This window comes from Rhinatrema bivittatum, chromosome 4 (genome assembly GCF_901001135.1).
Source record: "Rhinatrema bivittatum chromosome 4, aRhiBiv1.1, whole genome shotgun sequence".
Classification (NCBI taxonomy): domain Eukaryota; kingdom Metazoa; phylum Chordata; class Amphibia; order Gymnophiona; family Rhinatrematidae; genus Rhinatrema; species Rhinatrema bivittatum.
The window spans coordinates 228,028,449-228,049,265 of record NC_042618.1 but is presented as its reverse complement, the minus strand read 5'-3'; the positions used below and the strand labels follow the sequence as shown (position 1 = coordinate 228,049,265).

Below are 20,817 nucleotides of genomic sequence, written 5' to 3'. Positions count from 1 at the left end.
CGCAGGCCTGCGATACTTTAGAAAATGAGGCCCAAAATCTTACATGGAGTATGTAAATGACAAAACAATTGTTACCTCAGCTGTCCAGATAAAGTCTTAATGTGTTTTAAAATTCACATTTATATCAAGATGGCAGTATTATTTAAAAAGGAATCAAATATACAACTTTAGTTATTTTATGAATTAAGGGAACAATACAGAAATAAATAAAATGAACCTAATGATAAAGCACATAGGATAAACTAATCCAGAACATCTCATTTCTATAATGAGGCAACTTGTTCATATGTAAAAAATATAAATTATATTACCGATGGAATATATTATGTTAGTGGATGATAGTTACACAATTCTTCATTTTTGTAGCACTATAATTATAGCCAATTTGTCCTCTGTAAATCTAAAATATTTAATTCAAAATTCAAGCGGCAGTAAAAGACTAAGGGCCTTATTTTCTAAGGCTATCGCACGCCTGCGCTACCTACATCGGGGCGGAGTCGGCCCCGAAAGAGGAGGAGTCGGGGCGTCACTGGGGCCGACTCTGCAAGGACGGCGCGGACAGTGAAAACGTAAGGGCCTTTTCGCTGCCTATTTCACGCCCAATAACTACACCTTCTATGGTGTAGTTATTGGGCGCGATCCCGGCAGCGATTGCACCGCGGAGGTGCGATCGCTGCCGGCTAGCGTAGGACCGCCCCCCCCCCCCCCCCCCCCGTTTTGGCCCCCCGCCCTCATTTCTGCATTTTTCTAAAGTATCGCAGGCCTGCGGTACTTTAGAAAATGAGACCCTAAGATATCCTACGTGGTATTTTTAATTATGTATTTCATATATAAAAAATATAATTTATTATCTTTTATATATAACAAAATAAAAATCAAAGTCTAGCAATCAAAACTACAAACTAAACCCATTGTCAAGCAGTGCTATGAAGATATAAACATATTTAAAGTAAACAAAGGAAAGTTACCTACATGTGGCATATAATAATACTAGCTGTTAAGCCCGTAACAACGGGCTACATTTAAAAAATGTTTTCAGTCCATTTCCTTCCCACTCCCTCCCCCTCATTCTCCTTCCCCCTCATTCTCCCTCCCACTCCCTCTCACCTCCCCCCTCTAGTCCCTCTCACCTCCCTCCTCTAGTCCCCCTCCCCCTCACCTTCCCCCCTCCCCTCACTCTTCCCTCAGTCACTCTATCCCTCCCCTCAGTCACTCTCCCCCTCCCCTCAGCCACTCTCCCCCTCCCCTCAGTCACTCCCCCTCTCTCAATCCTCTCCCCTTTCAGCTCATCCACAACCCCTTCCCTCGGATGGCGCAGACAGAAGATCTCCGGGGGGGTGGTCCATCCCTCGCATGCGCTGCTGCTGCCGCTACTGCTCCTCACCGCTACTGCTCCTCGCCACCGCTGCCGCCGCTACTGCTCCTCCCAGCACTATTTTTTTCAGGCATGCTCCGCTCTGACCGACGTGCTCGCCCGCGCATGCGCGGTAGAGCTGCTCTCTACTGAGCATTTGTGGCACGTCGGTCAGGGCTCCCTTATCTAGAAGATTATTCCAGTCACCACTTTTCTCTTGTTTTTATCTCTTTAAGATACTGCAGTTCCTTAGATAAGGAAGACATATAACAACTTATAACCTCATGACAAGTTAATTTTAAAAAAGCATTATCTAAGGACTACCACGGTATTAGTATAACAGTTGTTTTAATATAAAGCAGCTATGACCTGGTATACTGCCACAATGTTCAAACATTAAGACTAATTTATTCCAAGTTCAAAAGCAGTTTAATCGAAAACATTATCACATAGAAAGAAGTATATCACTTAGATACTAATCCGGTGTCTGATAATATCGCTGTCAAAATTGGGATAGACGCTGTCCATTTACTGTACCACAGTTTACACAAAATAAATTTTTGATCGTTTACACTAAAACAAGCGATATTAAGTCCTACTAAATGTGGAAACCAAAATTACTCTAAAGCTTATAGGGGTAGATTTTTAAAACTTATGCGCGTAAAGACAGCATGAAAAACTTGCTGAAGTCATATCCTACCCACTAGCTGTCAATCATTTTAGCTGTTGTGTTCCACACTCGTGGAAGGCCACGAGCGCGGCCCCCTACCTTGCCCGTGACGGCGACCTGCCGCGGGAACTCCGGGGAAGACCCCTAACCCGATGCCCGTCGCTTCAGCACAGGTCCCCGCTCTGGCCGCTGGGTGGGGAGCCGTCCCAGCTCCTCCCTCACGGCATCCTGCAGCATTTCCTCCTCGGAGGAAATCCAAGATGGCCCCCGCCATCTTTAGGCACGAGGCTGTGCCTCCTCATTAGATTTAAAGGGACCTGATCCCTTTAACCAGGTTCAGCTGTTCCCTATGAGCCAGAGCAGAGGAAGTATAAAAGGAGGCTTCCTCTGCTCATTCCTCGACTTGGCAACTTTTGTGTTAGTCAGGTCTGCTTGCTTCAGTGAGTTCTTCTACTTCGGATCCTTGTTCCTGTCTTGTCTTGGTGTTCCTGGTTCCTGACTTCGGATCGGCTAGCAGTGATTCCTGGTGTTTGACTTCGGACTGGCAAGCGGTGATTCCTGGTGTGTGACTTCGGACTGGCAAGTGGTGATCCCTCGGTGTGTGACCTCGGACTGGTAAGCGACGACCATCTGGCACTTGACCTTGGACTTCCCCTTTACCATCGTCTCCAAGGGCCCACCTAAGTCCCAGCAGCCGGGGTCCCTATGGGCTCCTCCCGGGGGGACCGCGGGCTTCCAGGGGTGAAGCTCCAGTCAGCCCTTGCACCGAACTCTCGACTTCCTGACCTCTCAAAGGTCCACCTAAGTCTCAGCGGTCCGGGTCTTTACGGGTTCCTCCTGGGGGGACCGCAGGCTTCCAGTGGCGAAGACACAGTTCCTTTCCTCGACGTCACGACTCTTCGTCTGCCTCCACAGTCGCCTCTGTCTCCAATGCCGAGGGTCAGCTGGTCACGTCTTCTGTTCCTGCCTCGCCACCCGACGGGAGAACCTACGGATCTTCCTCCTAAGGTATTCCATCCTCCCGTCGGCCCAAGGGTTCACAAGCCTGAGCATAACATTAGCGAGTGACCATTGGCATCTATCTGAATACAATCTATATTAAATCTGAGACTGTCATTTAGAACACCTACTTAGAATGATAGAAAATTAAAACAAAAGGTACTATATTATTGAAAATAAAAATTAAAAATAAAAATCTAAATATCAAACCAATTTGAAAATTAAATTGTATGAATTTGATAGTGAATTTAAAATCTAAAATATAGAGAGTGCTTAAGAAGATAATATCTAAAAAATATATTTTTGTGATAGGAAGATGGGTGTGTTTCATGGTAATAGTCTATTTATTGGATGGAGGGAGAGAGAGAGAGAGAGAGAGAGACTATTTATACAATCCTTGTTGTAGTTAGCTATTTATGCTACTATAGGAGGCCTACCTAGTAACTCGAGATGAGGAATAGGTAGTAATGTAGGGGTTAGGGGCCACTTTGACCTGCAGAGTGAGACATACGAACAGAACAGTGCACTCTTGTGAAGATTTGATGTCCTTTGGAGTGAGGAAACTCACATCACAATGAGACTCTCTACCTGGGTAACATCAAGCTAGGATGAGAGAACATTGTACAAATGTAAGCTATCAGCACGCTAAATAAATATTTTCTGGTGATCGTGTGTCATCACAGAAGGCCTCCTAAAGAAGCCAAAATGGCCTTGTTGATTTCTTTTCCATAATTATTCTATCTGTCTCATATAGGTCAGTTTGAAAATTTCCAGGATGCCTTTGATAGCAGCTCCCTGACATTTGACAGACTTCCCCTGGCTTTCTTTGCTGGCATGTTCGCTTACTCAGGCTGGTAGGTAATATTGGCAAGATGTTCCCTTTCTGCTGTGTTGTGCTTATTGGTGGCACCTTTGCGTCCTCAAAAGTTCATCTTTTCTTTTCGGTTTTATATTAGTATGTACAAAAAGAAACAGCATGTCACACTACTTCTGAATTGGGAAGCATAAAAATGAGCACAGGCTTTAACATTATATGATGGGAGTTTTTCTGATTAGCCCACAGTGCCAGCAGTGTGCACAGCCATTTTTACTGCACAGTCATTGGAACTAATTGTCAAAGGCAAACTACATTTGAAAACTGCCTACAATGGAGAGATGCTAAAAGAACCCACATACATTTGCACCTGCTATTTGTATGGGTGGTGGATTGGGGAGGAAAAATCAAATGAACACTGTCTGTTTCACTCCCCCGACTTAAAGATATTCCTGGGAATGCTTCTCTTCAATGAGGATAAAAAGGAAGCAGCACACCATGAAAGCTGGCATCTACTGTTAGCTGCAGTAAGGGGAACAATTTTCAGCCAGAGGAACCTACCCCAGGAAAATGCTTTTGAAAAAATGTCTTCAAAAGCAACATTCCAACATCAGTGCTGGCTTCGGGGTCTGGAGAACAGGGCAGTTAGCTAGGGTTTCATGCAACAAAGTGGTGTCACCAGCCACGGTCAGCACCAACACATATCCCTGTGGTGTGTGCATATGTAGTCAAGCACGTTGCACCTCAAATTATGCCAACCCACATCCAGCCCCAGCACGGGTGATCGAGAAGAGCAGCAGGAGCCCTAGCCACTGTAACCTTTGTTCTGGCCCCTCTGTGCCGGTCCATGAGTTTTTAAAATGCTTGAGGGTCGGCACTGATGGTAGAGGCTCTGATGCCAAACAGGTATTTTGCCTGGGGAGCATGCAGGGGGAACGTGGGAGATGGCCAAATATGGGGAAGTAAGGGAAAAGAAGGAGACCGATACCGCATCCAACACAATCCCCTCTCTCTACATCCCTCTCTCCTCAGATCTCCCTTCTTATTTTTTATCTTTATCTTCCCATCCTGTGATTGCAGCCAGGACCCGAGCTCAGGCTGGAAGGGAGGGTCTGCAGTCAACAGGAGACCGGAATGTGTCTTCCCTTTTGTGTGGCAGCAGTGGCACTATCAGCAGGGTGGGGGCAGGCAGAGACACACACATGCTTGCGCTGCTGGGCCTCCTCCCCCAAAGCATGCACTTCCATTTTACAGAAGAATTCATAATTGGATGATATCAAGAACATTTCGTTTTAGGATGCCCTTTTTGAGGGCAGTTTTCAAAGGGACCTAGCTGAGTAATTTAAGCAAACTAACACAGCAAGCGCACTACTCTAACCTAAAGAGGTCCATCTCATCAAACAAACCTGTACATCTACCCAGGCCCTACAGGAGAAGAGGAAGTGGTGTCCCACTTAGAGCCGGCAGGGGAAGAGACAGCCATGTCCCACTTAGACCAGTGGGGGAGCAGCACCTGTGTATCTTGTGTCTGTTATGTCATCTGCGGCTTGAGTTATGCACCATAAAACACATCCATATACTCAAAACTTTAATATACATATGTATTCCCCTTCTTACTTTCCTTGCCCCTTCTCCCCTCCTCCAGGATTCAACCATACCACGAGGAACGCCCAAGGAGGTAGATTTTCAAAATGTCTGGTGGTCTAGCCTCCTACCTCCCAAAGTTACATGGGTAGACCCTTTGAAAATCTAACCTTATTGTCTGGGTCTTATAAAATGGTTGAGATTGTACCGGCTTCAGGACTTCCAGGCAATAACAGCCCGAAATATGCTGGATCCTGATCATGTGACATTGCGATATCACAGTCTTAAAGCTTCAGTGTCAAACCCAGCTTGGTTCAGGCAGCTCAAGAATACTCCAGAGACAATCGGTTCCCAAAAAGTGAGATTTACTGTCCTAGTGACATACAGACCCACACACATTCTGTCACTGTCCCCCCACTCTTATTCTCTCTTCTCACTTTTCCCCCTCCTTACACACTCTTGCTCTTTCCTCTTTCTGTACCCCCAACACTTACACTCTTGCTGTCTCCCCGCTCTTGATCTCCTCTCTCCCCCGACTCTTGTCCTCTTCTCTCTCTCTCCTCACTATTGCTCTCTCCCTTTGCTTGCCCTTACCTTTCCATCCTTACACTCTCTTTTCTCTCTCCCCATAATCTTGCTTTTCAATAGGGCCACTTCTAGTACAAATGGTGCTCTGGGCCAATATTTCTGATGTCTTCTCCTCCCCCAGTCCTTGACATAGATTGGTATGGAGGGGGTACATTCAAGCTTTCTCTGCCCCCCCCCCCCCATAAATTTGCATGCGAGGAGGGGTGGATTCTCTCTTCCACCCGCCCCTACTCACATATTCTCTCATACACGCTTGCTCTCCTTTCCTCCCCAACAATCACATATTTCTGAATTTGAGTTCTAGTCCTGCATGGTATGGGGGGTGGGAAGCTAGGTATGTAAGGGGAAACAAAGTGACACTGCTACAGGTCATAGCCCATCCCCACAGCACAGCCCCTGCCATTGCCTTTAAAACAGCTATAAAAGACACAAGAAAAAGTCCCAAGGGCCTTCAGTGCATAAAGAGACCGCCGACTAATTTCAAACACCCATTAAAATGATTTTAAAACACCATTCAACCAATTGTTCCATATGGGTGTGAAGTCAGGGCAGAATCTCAATATAAACATGGCTCCTATAGTTTTCCACATTCCACATTCCCAAACAATGCAGCCAGCCCTTACAACTCACTATATAAAACATATCCAGAATTGCACGGCAGCTCTAAAAGGCGTATTGTCTATTGTATGACTATCTGCATGCATAAGCCATATGTCTTACAGTTGCTTGTGGGGTAGTGGGGATTTGTGCAAGGGTGAGGGTTGTATGTGTGTGTATTTGTGTGGAGGGGTTGTTGGGGTGGGAGGTGTTATAGGATATCCCACAGTCTCTTACACCCTCTCCACCGCACTTGAGCCCATGATCTCTCCTAACCTTAAACTCTCCCCCCCCACACCCTCTCCCACATTCCCCCACCAGCTTTTTCAGCCACTTCTCTTCCTGTTTTGCATGCTTCCCCACCGTCTACTTGCTCTCCCTCCCCTACCTCACTCCACTCCCACACTCTCCTACTTGCTTGTTCCCCAATTGCCCTCCCTCTCCTTTCCACTCTCCCACTCACTCTTCCCTCCACTGCACTCAACCCCATGTTCTTCCCCCACTATTGATTCCTCCCTCACCCTCCAATGCTCTCTCTTTCTCCATTTCCTACTCTCTCTCTTCTACTTGACCCTGGGAAGAAGGGAGAAGTGGTGATTGTTGGAGATTTTAATCTGCTGGATGTAGACTGGAGAATCCCTTCTGCGGAATCTAACAGCAGTAGAGAGATAGTGGATGCCCTGCAAGGGGCTCTGTTCAAACAAATGGTAATGGAGCCTACGAGGGAAGGAGCTATACTCAATTTAGTGCTCACTAATGGAGATAATGTCTCTAATGTCTGGGTGGGCGCCCACCTCAGCACCAGCGATCATCAAACTGTATGGTTTCATATCATTAATAGGATATGGAGAAGTCACATGAAGACCCGGGTTTTGTGTTTCAAAAACACAAATGGGAAAGTGCCTGGAGAAAGAACTAGAAGGCTGGGAGAAAACGAGAGATGTGGAAAAACAGTGGGCCAAACTAAAAGGAGCAATTACCGAAGCAACTAATATATATGCTAGAAAAATAAAAAAAAGCAAGAAAAGAATGAAACCTATCTGGTTCACAAAGGAGGTGGGTGATAAAATAAAAGATAAAAGAACAACATTTAAGGATCCCAAAGGAAGGATCACAAGGAAGAATATCTGGTGGAACTGAGGGAGATAAAGTAATCAAGATAGCGAAAATTTAAGTGGAAGAAAGGATTGCCAAAGAGGTAAAGCGAGGTGACAAAACATTTTTCAGATACATCAGTGAAAGGAGAAAGGTCCAAAGTGATATACTGAAATTGAAAGGTGAAAAGGATCAATGGGTTGAGACAGATGAAGAAATGGCAGAAATATTAAATGAATACTTCAGTTCGGTGTTCAATAAAGAAGACCCCAGAGAAGGACCATCGCTAGTTAACAAGAAACTGGAGGGGAGTGGAATGGATGAAACTTGGTTTACGGAAGAGAATGCATGGGAAGAGCTAGGAAAACTGAAAGTGGACAAAGCCATGGGGGCCTGATGAGATTCATCCCAGGATACTGAGAGAGCTCAGAGATATGCTGGCAGCTCCGCTGCATGACTTGTTCTATAGATCCCTGGAAACAGGAGTGGTGCCTAGTGATTGGAGAAGAGTGACGGTGGTCCCGCTTCACAAGAGTGGGAGCAGAGAGGAGGCTGGAAACTACAGGCTGGTTAGCCTCACCTCAGTAATAGGAAAAGTATTGGAGTTGCTGCTGAAGGAAACAATAGTGAACTATCTACAAGCAGCAGAATTGATGGACCAGAGGCAGCATGGTTTCACCAAGGGAAGGTCCTGTCAGAAGAATCTGATTGACTTTTTTGATTGAGTGACTAAGGAATTGGATCAAGGAACTATGCTCGATGTCATCTACTTGGATTTTAGCTAAGCTTTTGATACGGTCCCGCACAAGAGGTTTGTGAATAAAATGAGAAGCTTGGGAGTGAGTGCCAAGGTGGTAGCCTGGATAGCAAACTGATTGAAGGATAGAAGACAATGTGTGATGGTAAATGGAACTTACTCTAAAGAGAGAATGGTGATTAGCGGAGTGCCACAAGGGTCGGTGTTGGGACCAGTCCTGTTCAATATCTTTGTGAGCGACAGCGCGGATGGGATAGAACGTAAGGTTTGTCTATTTGTGGATGATACTAAGATCTGCAACAGAGTGGACACGCCGGAAGGAGTGGAGAGAATGAGATGGGATTTAAGGAAGCTGGAAGACTGGTTGAAGATATGGCAGCTGAGATTCAAATCCAAGAAGTGCAGTCATGCAGATGGAGTGCGGAAATCCGAAAGAAATGTATTCGATGGAGGGTGAAAGGCTGATGTGCCCGGAGCAGGAGAGATACCTTGGGGTGATAATGTCTAACGATCTGAAGTCAGCAAAACAATGTGACAAGGCGATAGCTAAAGCCAGAAGAATGCTGGGCTGTATAGAGAGAGGAATATCGAGTAAGAAAAGGGAAGTGATTATCCCTTGTACAGGTTCTTGGTAAGGCCTCACCTGGAGTACTGTGCTCAGTTCTAGAGACTGTATCTCCGAAGGGACAGAGACAGGATGGAGGTGGTCCAGAGAAGGGCAACCAAAAAGGTGGATGGTCTTCATCTAATGACTTATGAGAAGAGATTGAAGAATCTAAATATGTATACCCTGGAGGAAAGGAGGAGCAGGGATGATATGATACAGATGTTCATATACTTGGAAGGTTTTAATGATCCAAAGTCAACGACAAAGCTTTTCCGTTGGAAAAAAATCAGCAGAACTTGGAGTCACGATTTAAAACTCCAGGGAGGAAGACCCAGAACCAATGTCAGGAAGTATTTCTTCACGGAGAGGGTGGTGGATGACTGGAATGCCCTTCCGGAGGAAGTGGTGAAGACCAAAACTGTGAAGGATTTCACTGTGGATCCATAAAGCCTAGAGGATCATAAAGCCTAGAGAATGGGAATGAAGAGAAGAGGCATGGGGGTGGCTTGTGGGAATGATGGCTACAACCTGGTGATTAATACCCTTATTCAATAAACGTTCACATGGTTAATGCGACTCCAACATTGCTCTATGCTTCAACGGCATGAGGAAATGTGGAAAAGAGGACTTGCATTCAGGCAACAACCAACAAGTCTGCACAGTCTGGGTAAACAAATAAGCATGGGAGTAGCTTGCTTGTTGCAGCAGTTACTAACCCAAACTAATTAAGCCTGATACTTAACTTCAATGCATATCCAGCATTGATTTCTGCTTCAACGGCAAGGGGAAATGAAGATAAGAGGATTTACATTCAGACAACAACCAACAAGGACTGAATTGCACAGTCTGGGTAAGCAAATAAGCGTGGGAGTAGCTTGCTTGTTGCGGCGGTTACTACCCCTAATCAATTAAGCCTGATACTTCACTTTGAATGTATATCCAGAGCAGCTCGCTGTTTCAATAGCAGGGGGGAATGAAGAAATAAGATTTACATTCAGACAACAACCAACAAGGACTGAATTGTACAGTCTGGTTAAACAAATAAATGTGGGAGTAGCGTGCTGTTGTGGCTGTTACTGCTCCGAACCAACTAAGCCAGATGCTTCAATTTGAATGCATATCCAGCGAAGCTCGCTGCTTCAACGGCAGCAGGGAATGAAGAAAAGAGGATTTATATTCAGACAATAAACAACAAGGACTGAATTGCACAGTCTGGTTGAACAAATAAACGTGGGAGTATTTTGCTTGTTGAGGCGGTTACTCAACCAATCAAGCCTGATACTTCACCTTGAATGCATATCCAGCGTGGCTATCTGCTTCAGCGGCAGGAGGGGAATGAGGAAAAGAGGATTTACATCCAGACAACATCTAACAAGGCATTGATCTGAGCAGTATGAGTATACAGACATCGGGGAAACTTCTCGTTTCGAAGGTTACTACCCTCACACATTAAGCCTTACACTTCACTTTGATGCAGCTCCAACACTGCTCTCTGCATCAGTGGTGGGGGTGGAAGGAAATTGGAATCAAAAAGTTACCAATAAGGGCCCTGAACTCAGCGGTTGGGGTAACAGAAAGGTATGGGAAAATAAGTGTGAGAGCTTGCTGGGCAGACTGGATGGGCCTGTTGGTTTTCTTCTGCCGTCATTTCCATGTTTCTATGTTTCTATTTGTTTCTCCACTCTTACCTCCCATGTTCTCAAGCCCCCATACTCTCTCTCCCTCTTAGCTCTGCTGCTGACTACACAACAGACAGTTGGTATTTGGAGGCTACAAGGCAGACAGCAGCAACTGCTAAGGGCTGCAGAGCATGGAAAGCCATGCTTCCTCAGAGTCTTTGTTGGTAGACTCTCCCATTTTCTCCGATGCCAGATTCCTTATCAGTCCATGGGGCCCAGGTTTCCACTAGCTCTTCATTTTCTCCAGCGCCTTGAACCAATCCAGCGGGTGATGCCACTGATTCATGAGGCACCCCTTATCTCTCAGCACCCTGGGCAACTGGCTAGCTCATCCTACCAAAAGACTGGACCTGCTCTCCACTCCCACCCACTCTTGCTCTTCTCTCTCTCACACATGCACACACACTCTCTCTTGCTCTCTTCTATCTCATACTTGATCTCACCCTCATAGATGTAATCTTTTGCTCACTCCTATCTGAATCCCCATCCTCACTCATTCACTCTTGCTCTGTCCTCCCTCTATCCCCTCCCATACAATTGCTCTCCCCCCGCATTATGGCTCCCCACACCCCACCATTCTCTCTCTCTTTCTCTCTCTCTCACACAAACACACACACACACACACAAACTCTTACTCTCTCCCCCTCACCACCACCACTCTCACACTCTTGCTGTCTCCTTGTGGTCCTTGCAGGAACAGAGAAAGTGTTTCCCCTTGTGACCCTGGTCTTTAGGTCTATATGGTCCATGCTTAACTTCTAATTAATTTTCTCTTTAACCTCTATCTATGTAAATCAGTGGTTTGCAATTGACTCAGTGGTGGAAGGTGGAAGATGGAGATTGTGCTTTTAAGCCTGGGTAATGTCCTAGACCAACATCTGCTACTATAAAAGGTGACTTGCAGTGAGGGTGCATTTTTATCTTTTTAATTGGGACAGTTTTTAGGCCAACTTTTGCTTGTTTCCCTTGTGGTTTTGCCTCCTGGTGCAGAAACCCTGGAAAATACATTTTTATATGGATGTAGTAAACTTGATACACTACACTTAGGCTTAAGGCCTAGCTTTTTTTTTTTTTTGTGAAGAGCCCATAGGAGGAGTTATGAGGACACCACCAAAGACAACAGCTTACATTGGAAATCTCATCACTTATCTTAGCCTCAGAATGGAGTAAGTGAGTAATTTTCTAAGCGGAACTGTGCTGTAGGTGGTAAAAGCTACTGCTGCATAAAGATCACTCTAAAAGCATTCCAGAGACTCACGTTGATTGGTGCCAATTTACTCCTATTAGGGATACATAAAGTAAAAAGCAAAAAAAATAACAGGTGCTGCTTTCTAGATTCAAAAGAAAGGGTTGAGCAGATGGTGGGCTGGGCTCCAGCTGATCCTTCTTTCTGAGCAGGGAAATCCATTTCTTCTCTTAGGATTGATCAGGCGTCCTCTTACTGGATATGGCTGCCTCTTCAGACCCACAGCATTTTCTAGCACAGGTGAATGCACACCCTGGGAAAGGATTCAGTCCACATTTAGGATTAGCAATTCCAAAATTTTCAAATTTATTAAATAGTAAAACACACAAGCTTCCACAGCAAATAATTTCATTATAACCAGTGGCAAAATAAAACACTTTGGGGTAGAATTTAAAAGCTGCGCACGCGCGTCCATGTGCATGTGCTTCCCAGCGCCCATTTATGGATGCACAGATTTTATAACATGTGCACGCCGGCGTGCGCATGTTATAAAATCAAGGGGCCACGCACACATATGCGGGCCGCGCGCGCAAGGGGGCCTAATTTTAGAAAAGTATGCATGGCGACGAGATCGGGCCTCTCCCAGTTCCCTCCCAGTCCGCTCCAATTAAGGCAAATGGCCACTATACCGACCACCTCCAGCCCCACCTCTCCCCGACCTCCCCTGCCCCCCCCCCCCCCCCGGACTGCCCCTTTCCTTCTGCACATAACGGGGTTAAGCGTATGGCCGGGCTCCTTTGAAAAAGCGCACAGCGTGTGCAAGGCCCGGCCACTCACGTAACCCCCGTTTTTTACGCATGCTGGGGATTTAAAATTCGGCCGTCAATTAGTAACAACACAAACTCCTCTACCTAGAGAATTCAGCATAGTGCATCTGAGAAAACCAGTCAGTTATTCAGTTCTGAGGCCAATTCTGAGTCTTCCAAGGCAGGCTGATCTGTATGGTGTCATCCCCATAACTCCTTCCAGGTAATCTTCCAAAAGAACTAGGCCTTAAGCCTAGGACTACTATATAAGATTTACTTCCTCCCTGGAAAAAAATGTGCAGCCTCCACTGGTTTCTACAGCAAGGAGAAAAAAAAAACCCCACAGCAAGCAAGCAAAATTTAGTAAAAGGCTATCTCAGCAAATGAAGAAGAAGCAGCTTACAGTTTTTTACTACTAAAGGTCACTCTGACGTTGCCCAGGCTTAAAGGCACAGTTTTGCTCTAACACCTTCCAGCACTGAATTAGATGCAAATCATTGCTTTGCATGAGTAGAAATGAAGTGAAAATTAGGCAGTGTTTAAACATTGACCATATAGACCTAAAGCTACACTTTTGAGACCAGGATCAAACAAATACTGTCAAAAACTGCCCCTAATAAACAGCCCACCCATAGATGTGGTTGCAGCTGCGACAGCCGCTAGTAGAGCTAACGGTCTACAGATCCCCTTTTTTCTGATGACCCCTCTGATACATAAATAAATACACTCTCTGTGCTCACTCACATTATCACTCAAGCTGGCTATCCAGCAAGAGCAGTCAGCTCTGGTCCCCGAGCACAGCAAACATGTCTGGTTTTTAGGATCTCCACAATGAATATGCACGAAATAGATTTGCATGAGCTGCCTCCATTGTATGCAGATCTAGCTCATGCATATTCATTGTGGATAACCTGAAAACCAGACCTGTTTGCAGCATTCAGGAGCCAAAGTTGATCACCCATGCTGTAGATCATTTTGCCAAGCTTAATTCAGAGACAACAGTGGTGGTGAGTGGTGATTTTAATTCTTCTAAAAGTTGCAGGTCTGTTTTATGAAGTGTCATCCCATTACCTTGCGGGAAGTCCGAACTGGTGTTATCTCAGAGGCTTCTGCTGAGCCTTTTGTAATAAATAGTTGGCTCTTTAGTTCAATTTTTCTGACTGTGGGTGTGATGGTTCAGTGGAGATTTCATGTTTATTTATTTTATTTATTTATTTAGGCTCTTTTATATACTGAAGTATAGCATCCTGCCTTCACTCCGGTTTACATGAGAACAACATAATACATACAACAACATAATTCATACAGATAACCTTAGAACGTTGTGTAACATAACAAAAGAAATTGAATATGATTAAGAGATTACTTAATAGAACTATTATAATGTTACTGGAATACGAAAATATGAAGTTAACGAGGCAAGGGCAGCACAGTAGATTGTGTGGTTGGCGGAAAGGGGCTTATATAGGAGACCGGGGCATGGTGGGTGGGGTGGTGCGTGACTTAGAAAGACTAGGAGGGGTGGGGATGGAAAGGCGAGTGGAAGAGGAGGGTGTGACTAAAGAGCGGGATCGGAGATGTGTAGTGGTTCGAGATAGATGTATGTTCCTTAGCCCACGCCGTCTCTGAAAGTTTGGCTGAATAACCAAGTTTTTAGTTCTTTTTTGAAGGATTTGATGTAGCAGATTGATCTTAACTGTAGGGGTATAGAGTTCCATAAATTTGGTCCTGCTATGGAGAATGCTCTGTTCCTAGTGTTGGTGAGTTTTGCGAGAGAAAGCGAGGGTATTTTTAGGTGTAGTTTATTGGCTGTTCTGGTCAGTCATTGAGGTTTGTGTTGTTGGATGATGTCCTTGAGTGCGGAGTTGTTGGCTTTGTGTAAAGCACTGTGAACTATTGTTAGAGTTTTGAATTCTATTCTTTGCTCGATTGGGAGCCAGTAAAGAGTTTTCAGGACAGGGGTGATGTGTTCTGATTTCTTTTTTCCGGTTAATATTCTTGCTGCCACATTTTGTAGTAGTTGTAGAGGTTTTAGTGTAGTTTTAGGTAGGTCAATCAGGAGGGAGTTGCAATAATCAATGCTGTTGAAGACGAGCGATTGTAGAACTGTTCTGAAATCATGTTGGTGGAGAAGTGGTTTTAGGTGTTTGAGGAGGTGAAGTTTGTGAAAGCCTTCTTTGGTTTTGGTTGCGATGTTCTTTTTTAAGTTGAGTTCGTTGTCGATCCAGATGCCGAGGTCCTTTGTTGATTCTTTCAGTTGGATGTTGATGTTATCTATTTGTAGTGAGAGTGATGCAGATGATAGTGCTGAGATGTTTCTTCCTATGAGTATGCATTCCGTTTTGTTCATGTTGAGGCATAACTTTAGGTGGTTCAGCATGTCTCTGATAGCGATTAGGTATTTGGTTGCAGTGCTAAGTGCCTCTTCTATTGTGGACGTTACTGGGATGAGGAGTTGGATGTCATCGGCATACATGTAGAATGTTACTCCGAAGGTTGACATGAGGTGACAGAGTGGAAGAAGATAGATGTTGAAGAGCGTGGCCGAGAGTGCGGATCCTTGTGGTACTCCAGTTTCGAGAGGCAGGGAATTTGAGGATTTGTTGTTAATGGTGACCTTGAAAAATCTGTCTTTTAGGAACAATTTGAACCAGTTGAGGGTTTTGCCAGAGAGACCGATGCTAGTCTTGACAGTAGGCAACTGTGGTCCACAGTATCAAATGCCGCAGAAAGATCGAGTAAGATTAGGATGTGGCATAGGTTGTTGTCAAACCCCCTTATTATTTTGTTTGATAGGTTGACTAGAAGAGTTTCCATACTGAGGTTTTTTCTGAATCCATGTTGAGTGGCATGGAGAATATTGTTGCTCTCAAGGTGTTCGTTAAGTTGTTTTAGTGCTGCTTTCTCGGTCATCTTTGCGAGTAAGGGGAGGTTTGAGATGGGTCTGTAGTTGTTTAGATCTGCAGGGTCTAGGTTCTTCTTTTTTAGAATGGGAGTGAATGTTGCGGTTTTTAGTTCGGTTGGTAGCTCACCTTCTTCAAGAGATTTGTTGATGATGGCAGTGCTTGTAGGTGCTATGATGTGTGCCATTTCTTTCAGGTTGCGTGTAGGTATAGTATCAAACTCGTGGCGTGCAGGGTTGATTTTTCTTAGCATTTAGCTAAGAAATTCTTAGCATGTAGAGGAAATTAGCATGTGGAGGAATTAGCATGTAGAGGAATGTAGCATGTAGAGGAATCTAGAGCATGTAGCATGTAGAGGAATGTAGACGAATGTAGCATGTAGAGGAAATTCTTAGCATGTAGAGGAAATTTTAACAAACATTTCACATCCCAAAAATTGACTTAGGGCTTACAAGGGAGTCCTGAATAGATTTACAATTTTCAGCTATCAGCAATGTAGCTTCATCTTTATGTTTTAAAATGTTTTACTTTGCAGGGGTCAGGCAGTCTATTTTCGGGAAGAACTGGTAAACCCTAGAAGGTAAATCTTCTGCATTCTCTTAATTAGAGGAGTGTGATTTCAGCTAACAATGAACTCCATGAATGTCATCTAAATCTGAAGAATAATGTCCATGTGTAACCTATGGTTTACTTCTCAGGGAATTCTGTGCACCAAAATTTAAAATTCTGCAAACTTTATTTTAGTCAAAATAACAAAATATACATCTCAGTCTTTGAGTAATTCATGTAAAATGTAATACAGAAAAGTTATTACTCAAAAGATGCAGAGTTTTAAATATTTTGAGCAGAATCCCCTTAGAAGTACACTGTAAGAATGTCTCTTCCATCTCTCTCCCTATTCCCCTGGCCAGACCTCTTTCACTCTGCCCTCTCAGGCACCAACTCCTCTGCTCCCTCCTGTCTCTCCCCTCCCCCTCTAAGCTCAACCCTCTTCCACTCTATCTCCAGTCCTCAGCCCTCCACTCCCACTCTCATACCCTCTCATACCCTCACACAGGCTCCCTCTCTCTCGCACACACATACTTCCTTACACAAGCTCCCTCTCTCTCTCTCTCTCTCTCACACACATACACACAAACACACACCCTCTTACAAGCGCCCTCTCTTTCATACACACACACACACACACACACTCTCTCTCTCTCACTCTCACACAGGCTCCCTCTCTCTTGTGCACACATACACACCCTCACATAGACTTCCTCTCCTTCTCACCCATACACACCCTCACAGGCTCCCTCTCTCTCTCTCATACACACACACACACACACACACACTCCCTCACGAGGTTCCCTCTGTTTCTCTCTCTCTCACAAACACCACTTCACACAGGCTCCCTCTCTCACACACAAACACGTATCCTCACTCCCACACACAAAACTACTCTCTCTCACATCCTAACTCACACACACAGGCTCTCAAACTTTTTCTTACATACATATTCCCTCACACATACACACACAAAACCTCTTTCTCATGCACACTTTCTGTCTGTCTTATATAGATTCAGCTCTCTCATTCTGCAGCAGGCACAATGGGCTCAGCCTGCAGAGATCTTGGACCTCTTGCTTCTTTCTCCCTCTGGGCATAATCTTTGGTTGCGAGCAGGATGGGCTCTAATCGTAGCTCATTGGGCGTCTTCCATCCTTGGCCACAAGCAGGATGGGTTCCCCTTGTGGCCTGCCGGACCTCTTGCAAAATTCAGTGTGAAATAATGAAATTCTGCACAGGAGGGGAATTCTGTGCAAATTCTGCGCTGTGCAGTTGCGCAGAATTCCCCAGGCTAATTAGATTGGTACTGCAGCACCCCTTGTGCAATTGTTAATGTTTGTTGTTGTTTTATCTGAACATGCTACAGTTTTTGGTTGAGTCAATCCTTAGAGAGCTTGAAACAGGCAAGATCTCGCTCCAGCATGCAGCCCTAGAGACCGAGTTCCCTGTGAGCTCCGGGCAGGGTAATGCAAACGAATTTAACTGAAATCGTCTTGTTGAGGCATGGGGCAAACTATCTTTTTGTGAATCCCATGGGATTACATTAGTCCACTGTTTAGTGAAATCTCAGTGTATGGGGAACATTGACTGATGTGGATAATCTGATTGTATCAGACAGGAATTCATACATTTGATGTACTGGCAGTTTTGGGATTTGCTTGAATTATGAACAACTGCCTCCTGTCTGGAATCTTCATCTGTTGTGTTATACATGTACAAGAAAATAAACAAGACGGTTGGAGTCAAATGGAGTAAATCCCATGGTTTTATTTTGGAGTTGCATGAGAGCTTGGAGAAGGGACTATTGAGGAAGGTACACCCAAAGCCTATCCCCTTGAGAAATCCTGCTGATTCTGAGAGACAGTGTAGCGCAAGTTACAACATGGGTAAAGCAGCAGTACAATAATTGTTTTTAGATAATTCAGTTCGCTGTAAAAACAATGGCATCTGTGTTTTGTGTCCTGACTTTTATTTAATTCTGAAAGGATATTTGTTTCAGTAGGGGTCATAGCCACATAGGCCCGTTGCCACCAGGTGTACAAACCATGTAATTGCACAGGGCGGCATACCCGGTGGAGCAGCATCGGGAGCAGGGAGAGGCCTGCGAGGCCGCCAGTGGACTCCATCTCACCAGCGGCCTGGAAGAGGAATCGGTCTGTGAAGCCACCAGTGATGTGGGCGTGCGTTTATGGGAACCTGTCTGGTGTGTGCGAGCATGCGTGTATGGGAACCTGTCTGATGTGTGCGTGTGTGTGTGAGCATGTATGGGAACCTGTCTGGTGTGTGCTTGCGTGTATGGGAACCTGTCTGGTGCGCGCGTGTGTGTGCGCGTGTATGTGTGCAGGAACCTTTCTGGTGTGTGTGTGTTTGTGTGCGTGTGTGTGTGAACTTGTCTGGTGTGTGTGTGTGTGTGTGTAGGAACCTGTCTGGTGTGTGTGTGTGTGTGTGTGCGTGTGTGTGTTTGGGAACCTGTCTGGTGTGTGTGTGTGTGTGTGTGTGTGTGTGTGTACGGAAACCTGTCTGATGTGTGTGTGTGTGTGTGTGTATGGGAACCTGTCTGGTGTGTGTGTGTGTGTGTGTGTGTACGGGAACCTGTCTAGGGTTGTTTGTGTGTGTGAGAATGGGAGCCTGCCTGGATGTGTGTATGTGTGTGTGAAGAACATTTGTGCTGCCTCACTAATCCATATCTTACTCAGGATGACTGGAAATAAAAATTTGTCAGTATGGAGAGCATGAATTTTCCATCCTTATTAGTTTTACTTATTGGATGTCTGTGTCTACCATCTTGAAATAATTTATTGTTGTTTGGGAAATGTTTTAAATTTTGTATGAGCTCTTAATTATTAGATGTTATTCTATCCCTTAGATCATTATAAAAAGAATATTTCCAAGAATTATTTTATAAATATGATTGATTTATATTCCTTGATTTTATTGTTTGATGAATGGTTTATGAGGACTGGTGGTGATTCTTTTTCTCCATTGCTGCATTGCATACAGTCTGGCTTGTTGTGGTTTGCAGTTTGCAGTTTCGGGTTCAGTTTCTGTTTATAGTTTATAGTCTCTTTATTCTGAATTTGGTGAGTCTGTATTCTGCAAGTTTAACTGAGATGAGGTATTCTGTGTTAAAAAAAAATGAGGAGGGGGCAGCACAATAATTGTTTGCACAGGGCAGCAAAAATGCTAGCACTGGCCCTGCAGCCACAGGAGGCGGAATGGTGGCTGGTTGAAATGGAGTTAGAGGAATGGAGGTCAGTGGGAAAGAAGGTGGCCTGAAGGAGCAATGGGACAAAGTAGGGCGAGAGACCTGGTTGCCTCTTCCCAAATGACCCTGTGTGATTGGCTGCTGCAGTCTCCTTTCATGTTGGTGGGCCATGGAAATCCGCCACTCTCTTTTTTTTTCATCCCAATTGTAAGGCTGTCTAGGCCTCACTATAGGTTATACTATGGAAATTTCCAGCAAGGAGATGAGAGTTAGCAGAATTGTTAAAGGAGAGTCCTTCCCCCAAAGGGAATGAGTTTTGGAGGTGGTGTAAAATACGACTCCATTCCATTGAGTCATAAAGAGAGGTATTTTGGAGTATCAGTCTTGGAGCTAACTTTTGAAGAACTCAGAGCAAGGGTGAAAGAGATTTTCCATTGTGTTGATTCACTGGAGAGCATATCCATCTCCTCGGTAAGGTCTTAGACCAGCTAGAAGAATTTGGACCCTCGCCCACAGGGACACCTTACCCTTCTCCAGAAGGTGTCCTTGTGGCAAGGACACAAAACTAACTAAATAATGCTTAATACAAATTCCCTAATGAATCATCTCAACATAAAATGTTGAACAATTACTCATGCTCCCCCTAAGTAACAATCTATTCATTTTATCCTCCACGTTTTGCACTATCAATCTTTCTAGTATTGACCTGTATTACAAATGTATCACATTGAATTTTGTACTATTCTCCTTTCAAGTATTGACATGTTTTATGAATGTACTGAATTTGACTTATGAATGCGCAGGCCCGAATGATGAATGTCGCCTAAGTAGTCGAGTATCCTTGATCTATGAATGCATGTATAATGTATATTGTGAACCGTTGTGATCTTTACTGGAACGACGTTATATAAAACGCTTAAATAAATAAAGTCAGCAGTCAGTGAGTTGAGAGAAGAGGGAAGAGATCCTATTTTCCATCTGGGCCTGAAGGAAGAGAGAGGCTCAGAGGAAAACCTGAGAGGGAGATTTTTTTTCCATTGCTATGATTTAAGAAGATTATGAAGTTAGGTGAGTAACTGCCTTGGAGTCTTTTAGGACTTGCTTAAGAAACTGTGGTTTAAATTTAGACAGTGGATGGTTTCCTGACTTTTTTCTTATCTGTTTTCTAGATTTTACAATTGGATTCTTTAATACATTTTTTCTCTCCATTTGGAGAACACAACTTTCTGGGTGTGGACTGTTATTCTGGACTGTGTTAATTCCCCTTGGACCCTGTAGCAGAAGCTGTGTCCCACTGGACAAATCCTTATCTGGTTCTGCACACAGATTTTCCCAAAGGTGGAGTAAAAGGTTACACAGTGGTACAGGGCTGGCTGCAACATGAACACTATGACAGAGCATTTTCTTATGAGGGTGGGGGG

General features: G+C 44.6%; 1 protein-coding gene across 1 annotated transcript in view; it reads left to right on the top strand.

Moving 5' to 3' along the window:
• The window catches only part of LOC115090565 (cystine/glutamate transporter-like), an 83,118-nt gene that overhangs the window by 20,882 nt on the left and 41,419 nt on the right, over nucleotides 1-20,817 (top strand). The window contains exons 5-6 of the mRNA XM_029599808.1: nucleotides 3,778-3,877; nucleotides 16,175-16,219. Coding sequence (XP_029455668.1) covers nucleotides 3,778-3,877; nucleotides 16,175-16,219 — 145 coding nt within the window. The remainder of the gene's footprint in view (nucleotides 1-3,777; nucleotides 3,878-16,174; nucleotides 16,220-20,817) is intronic.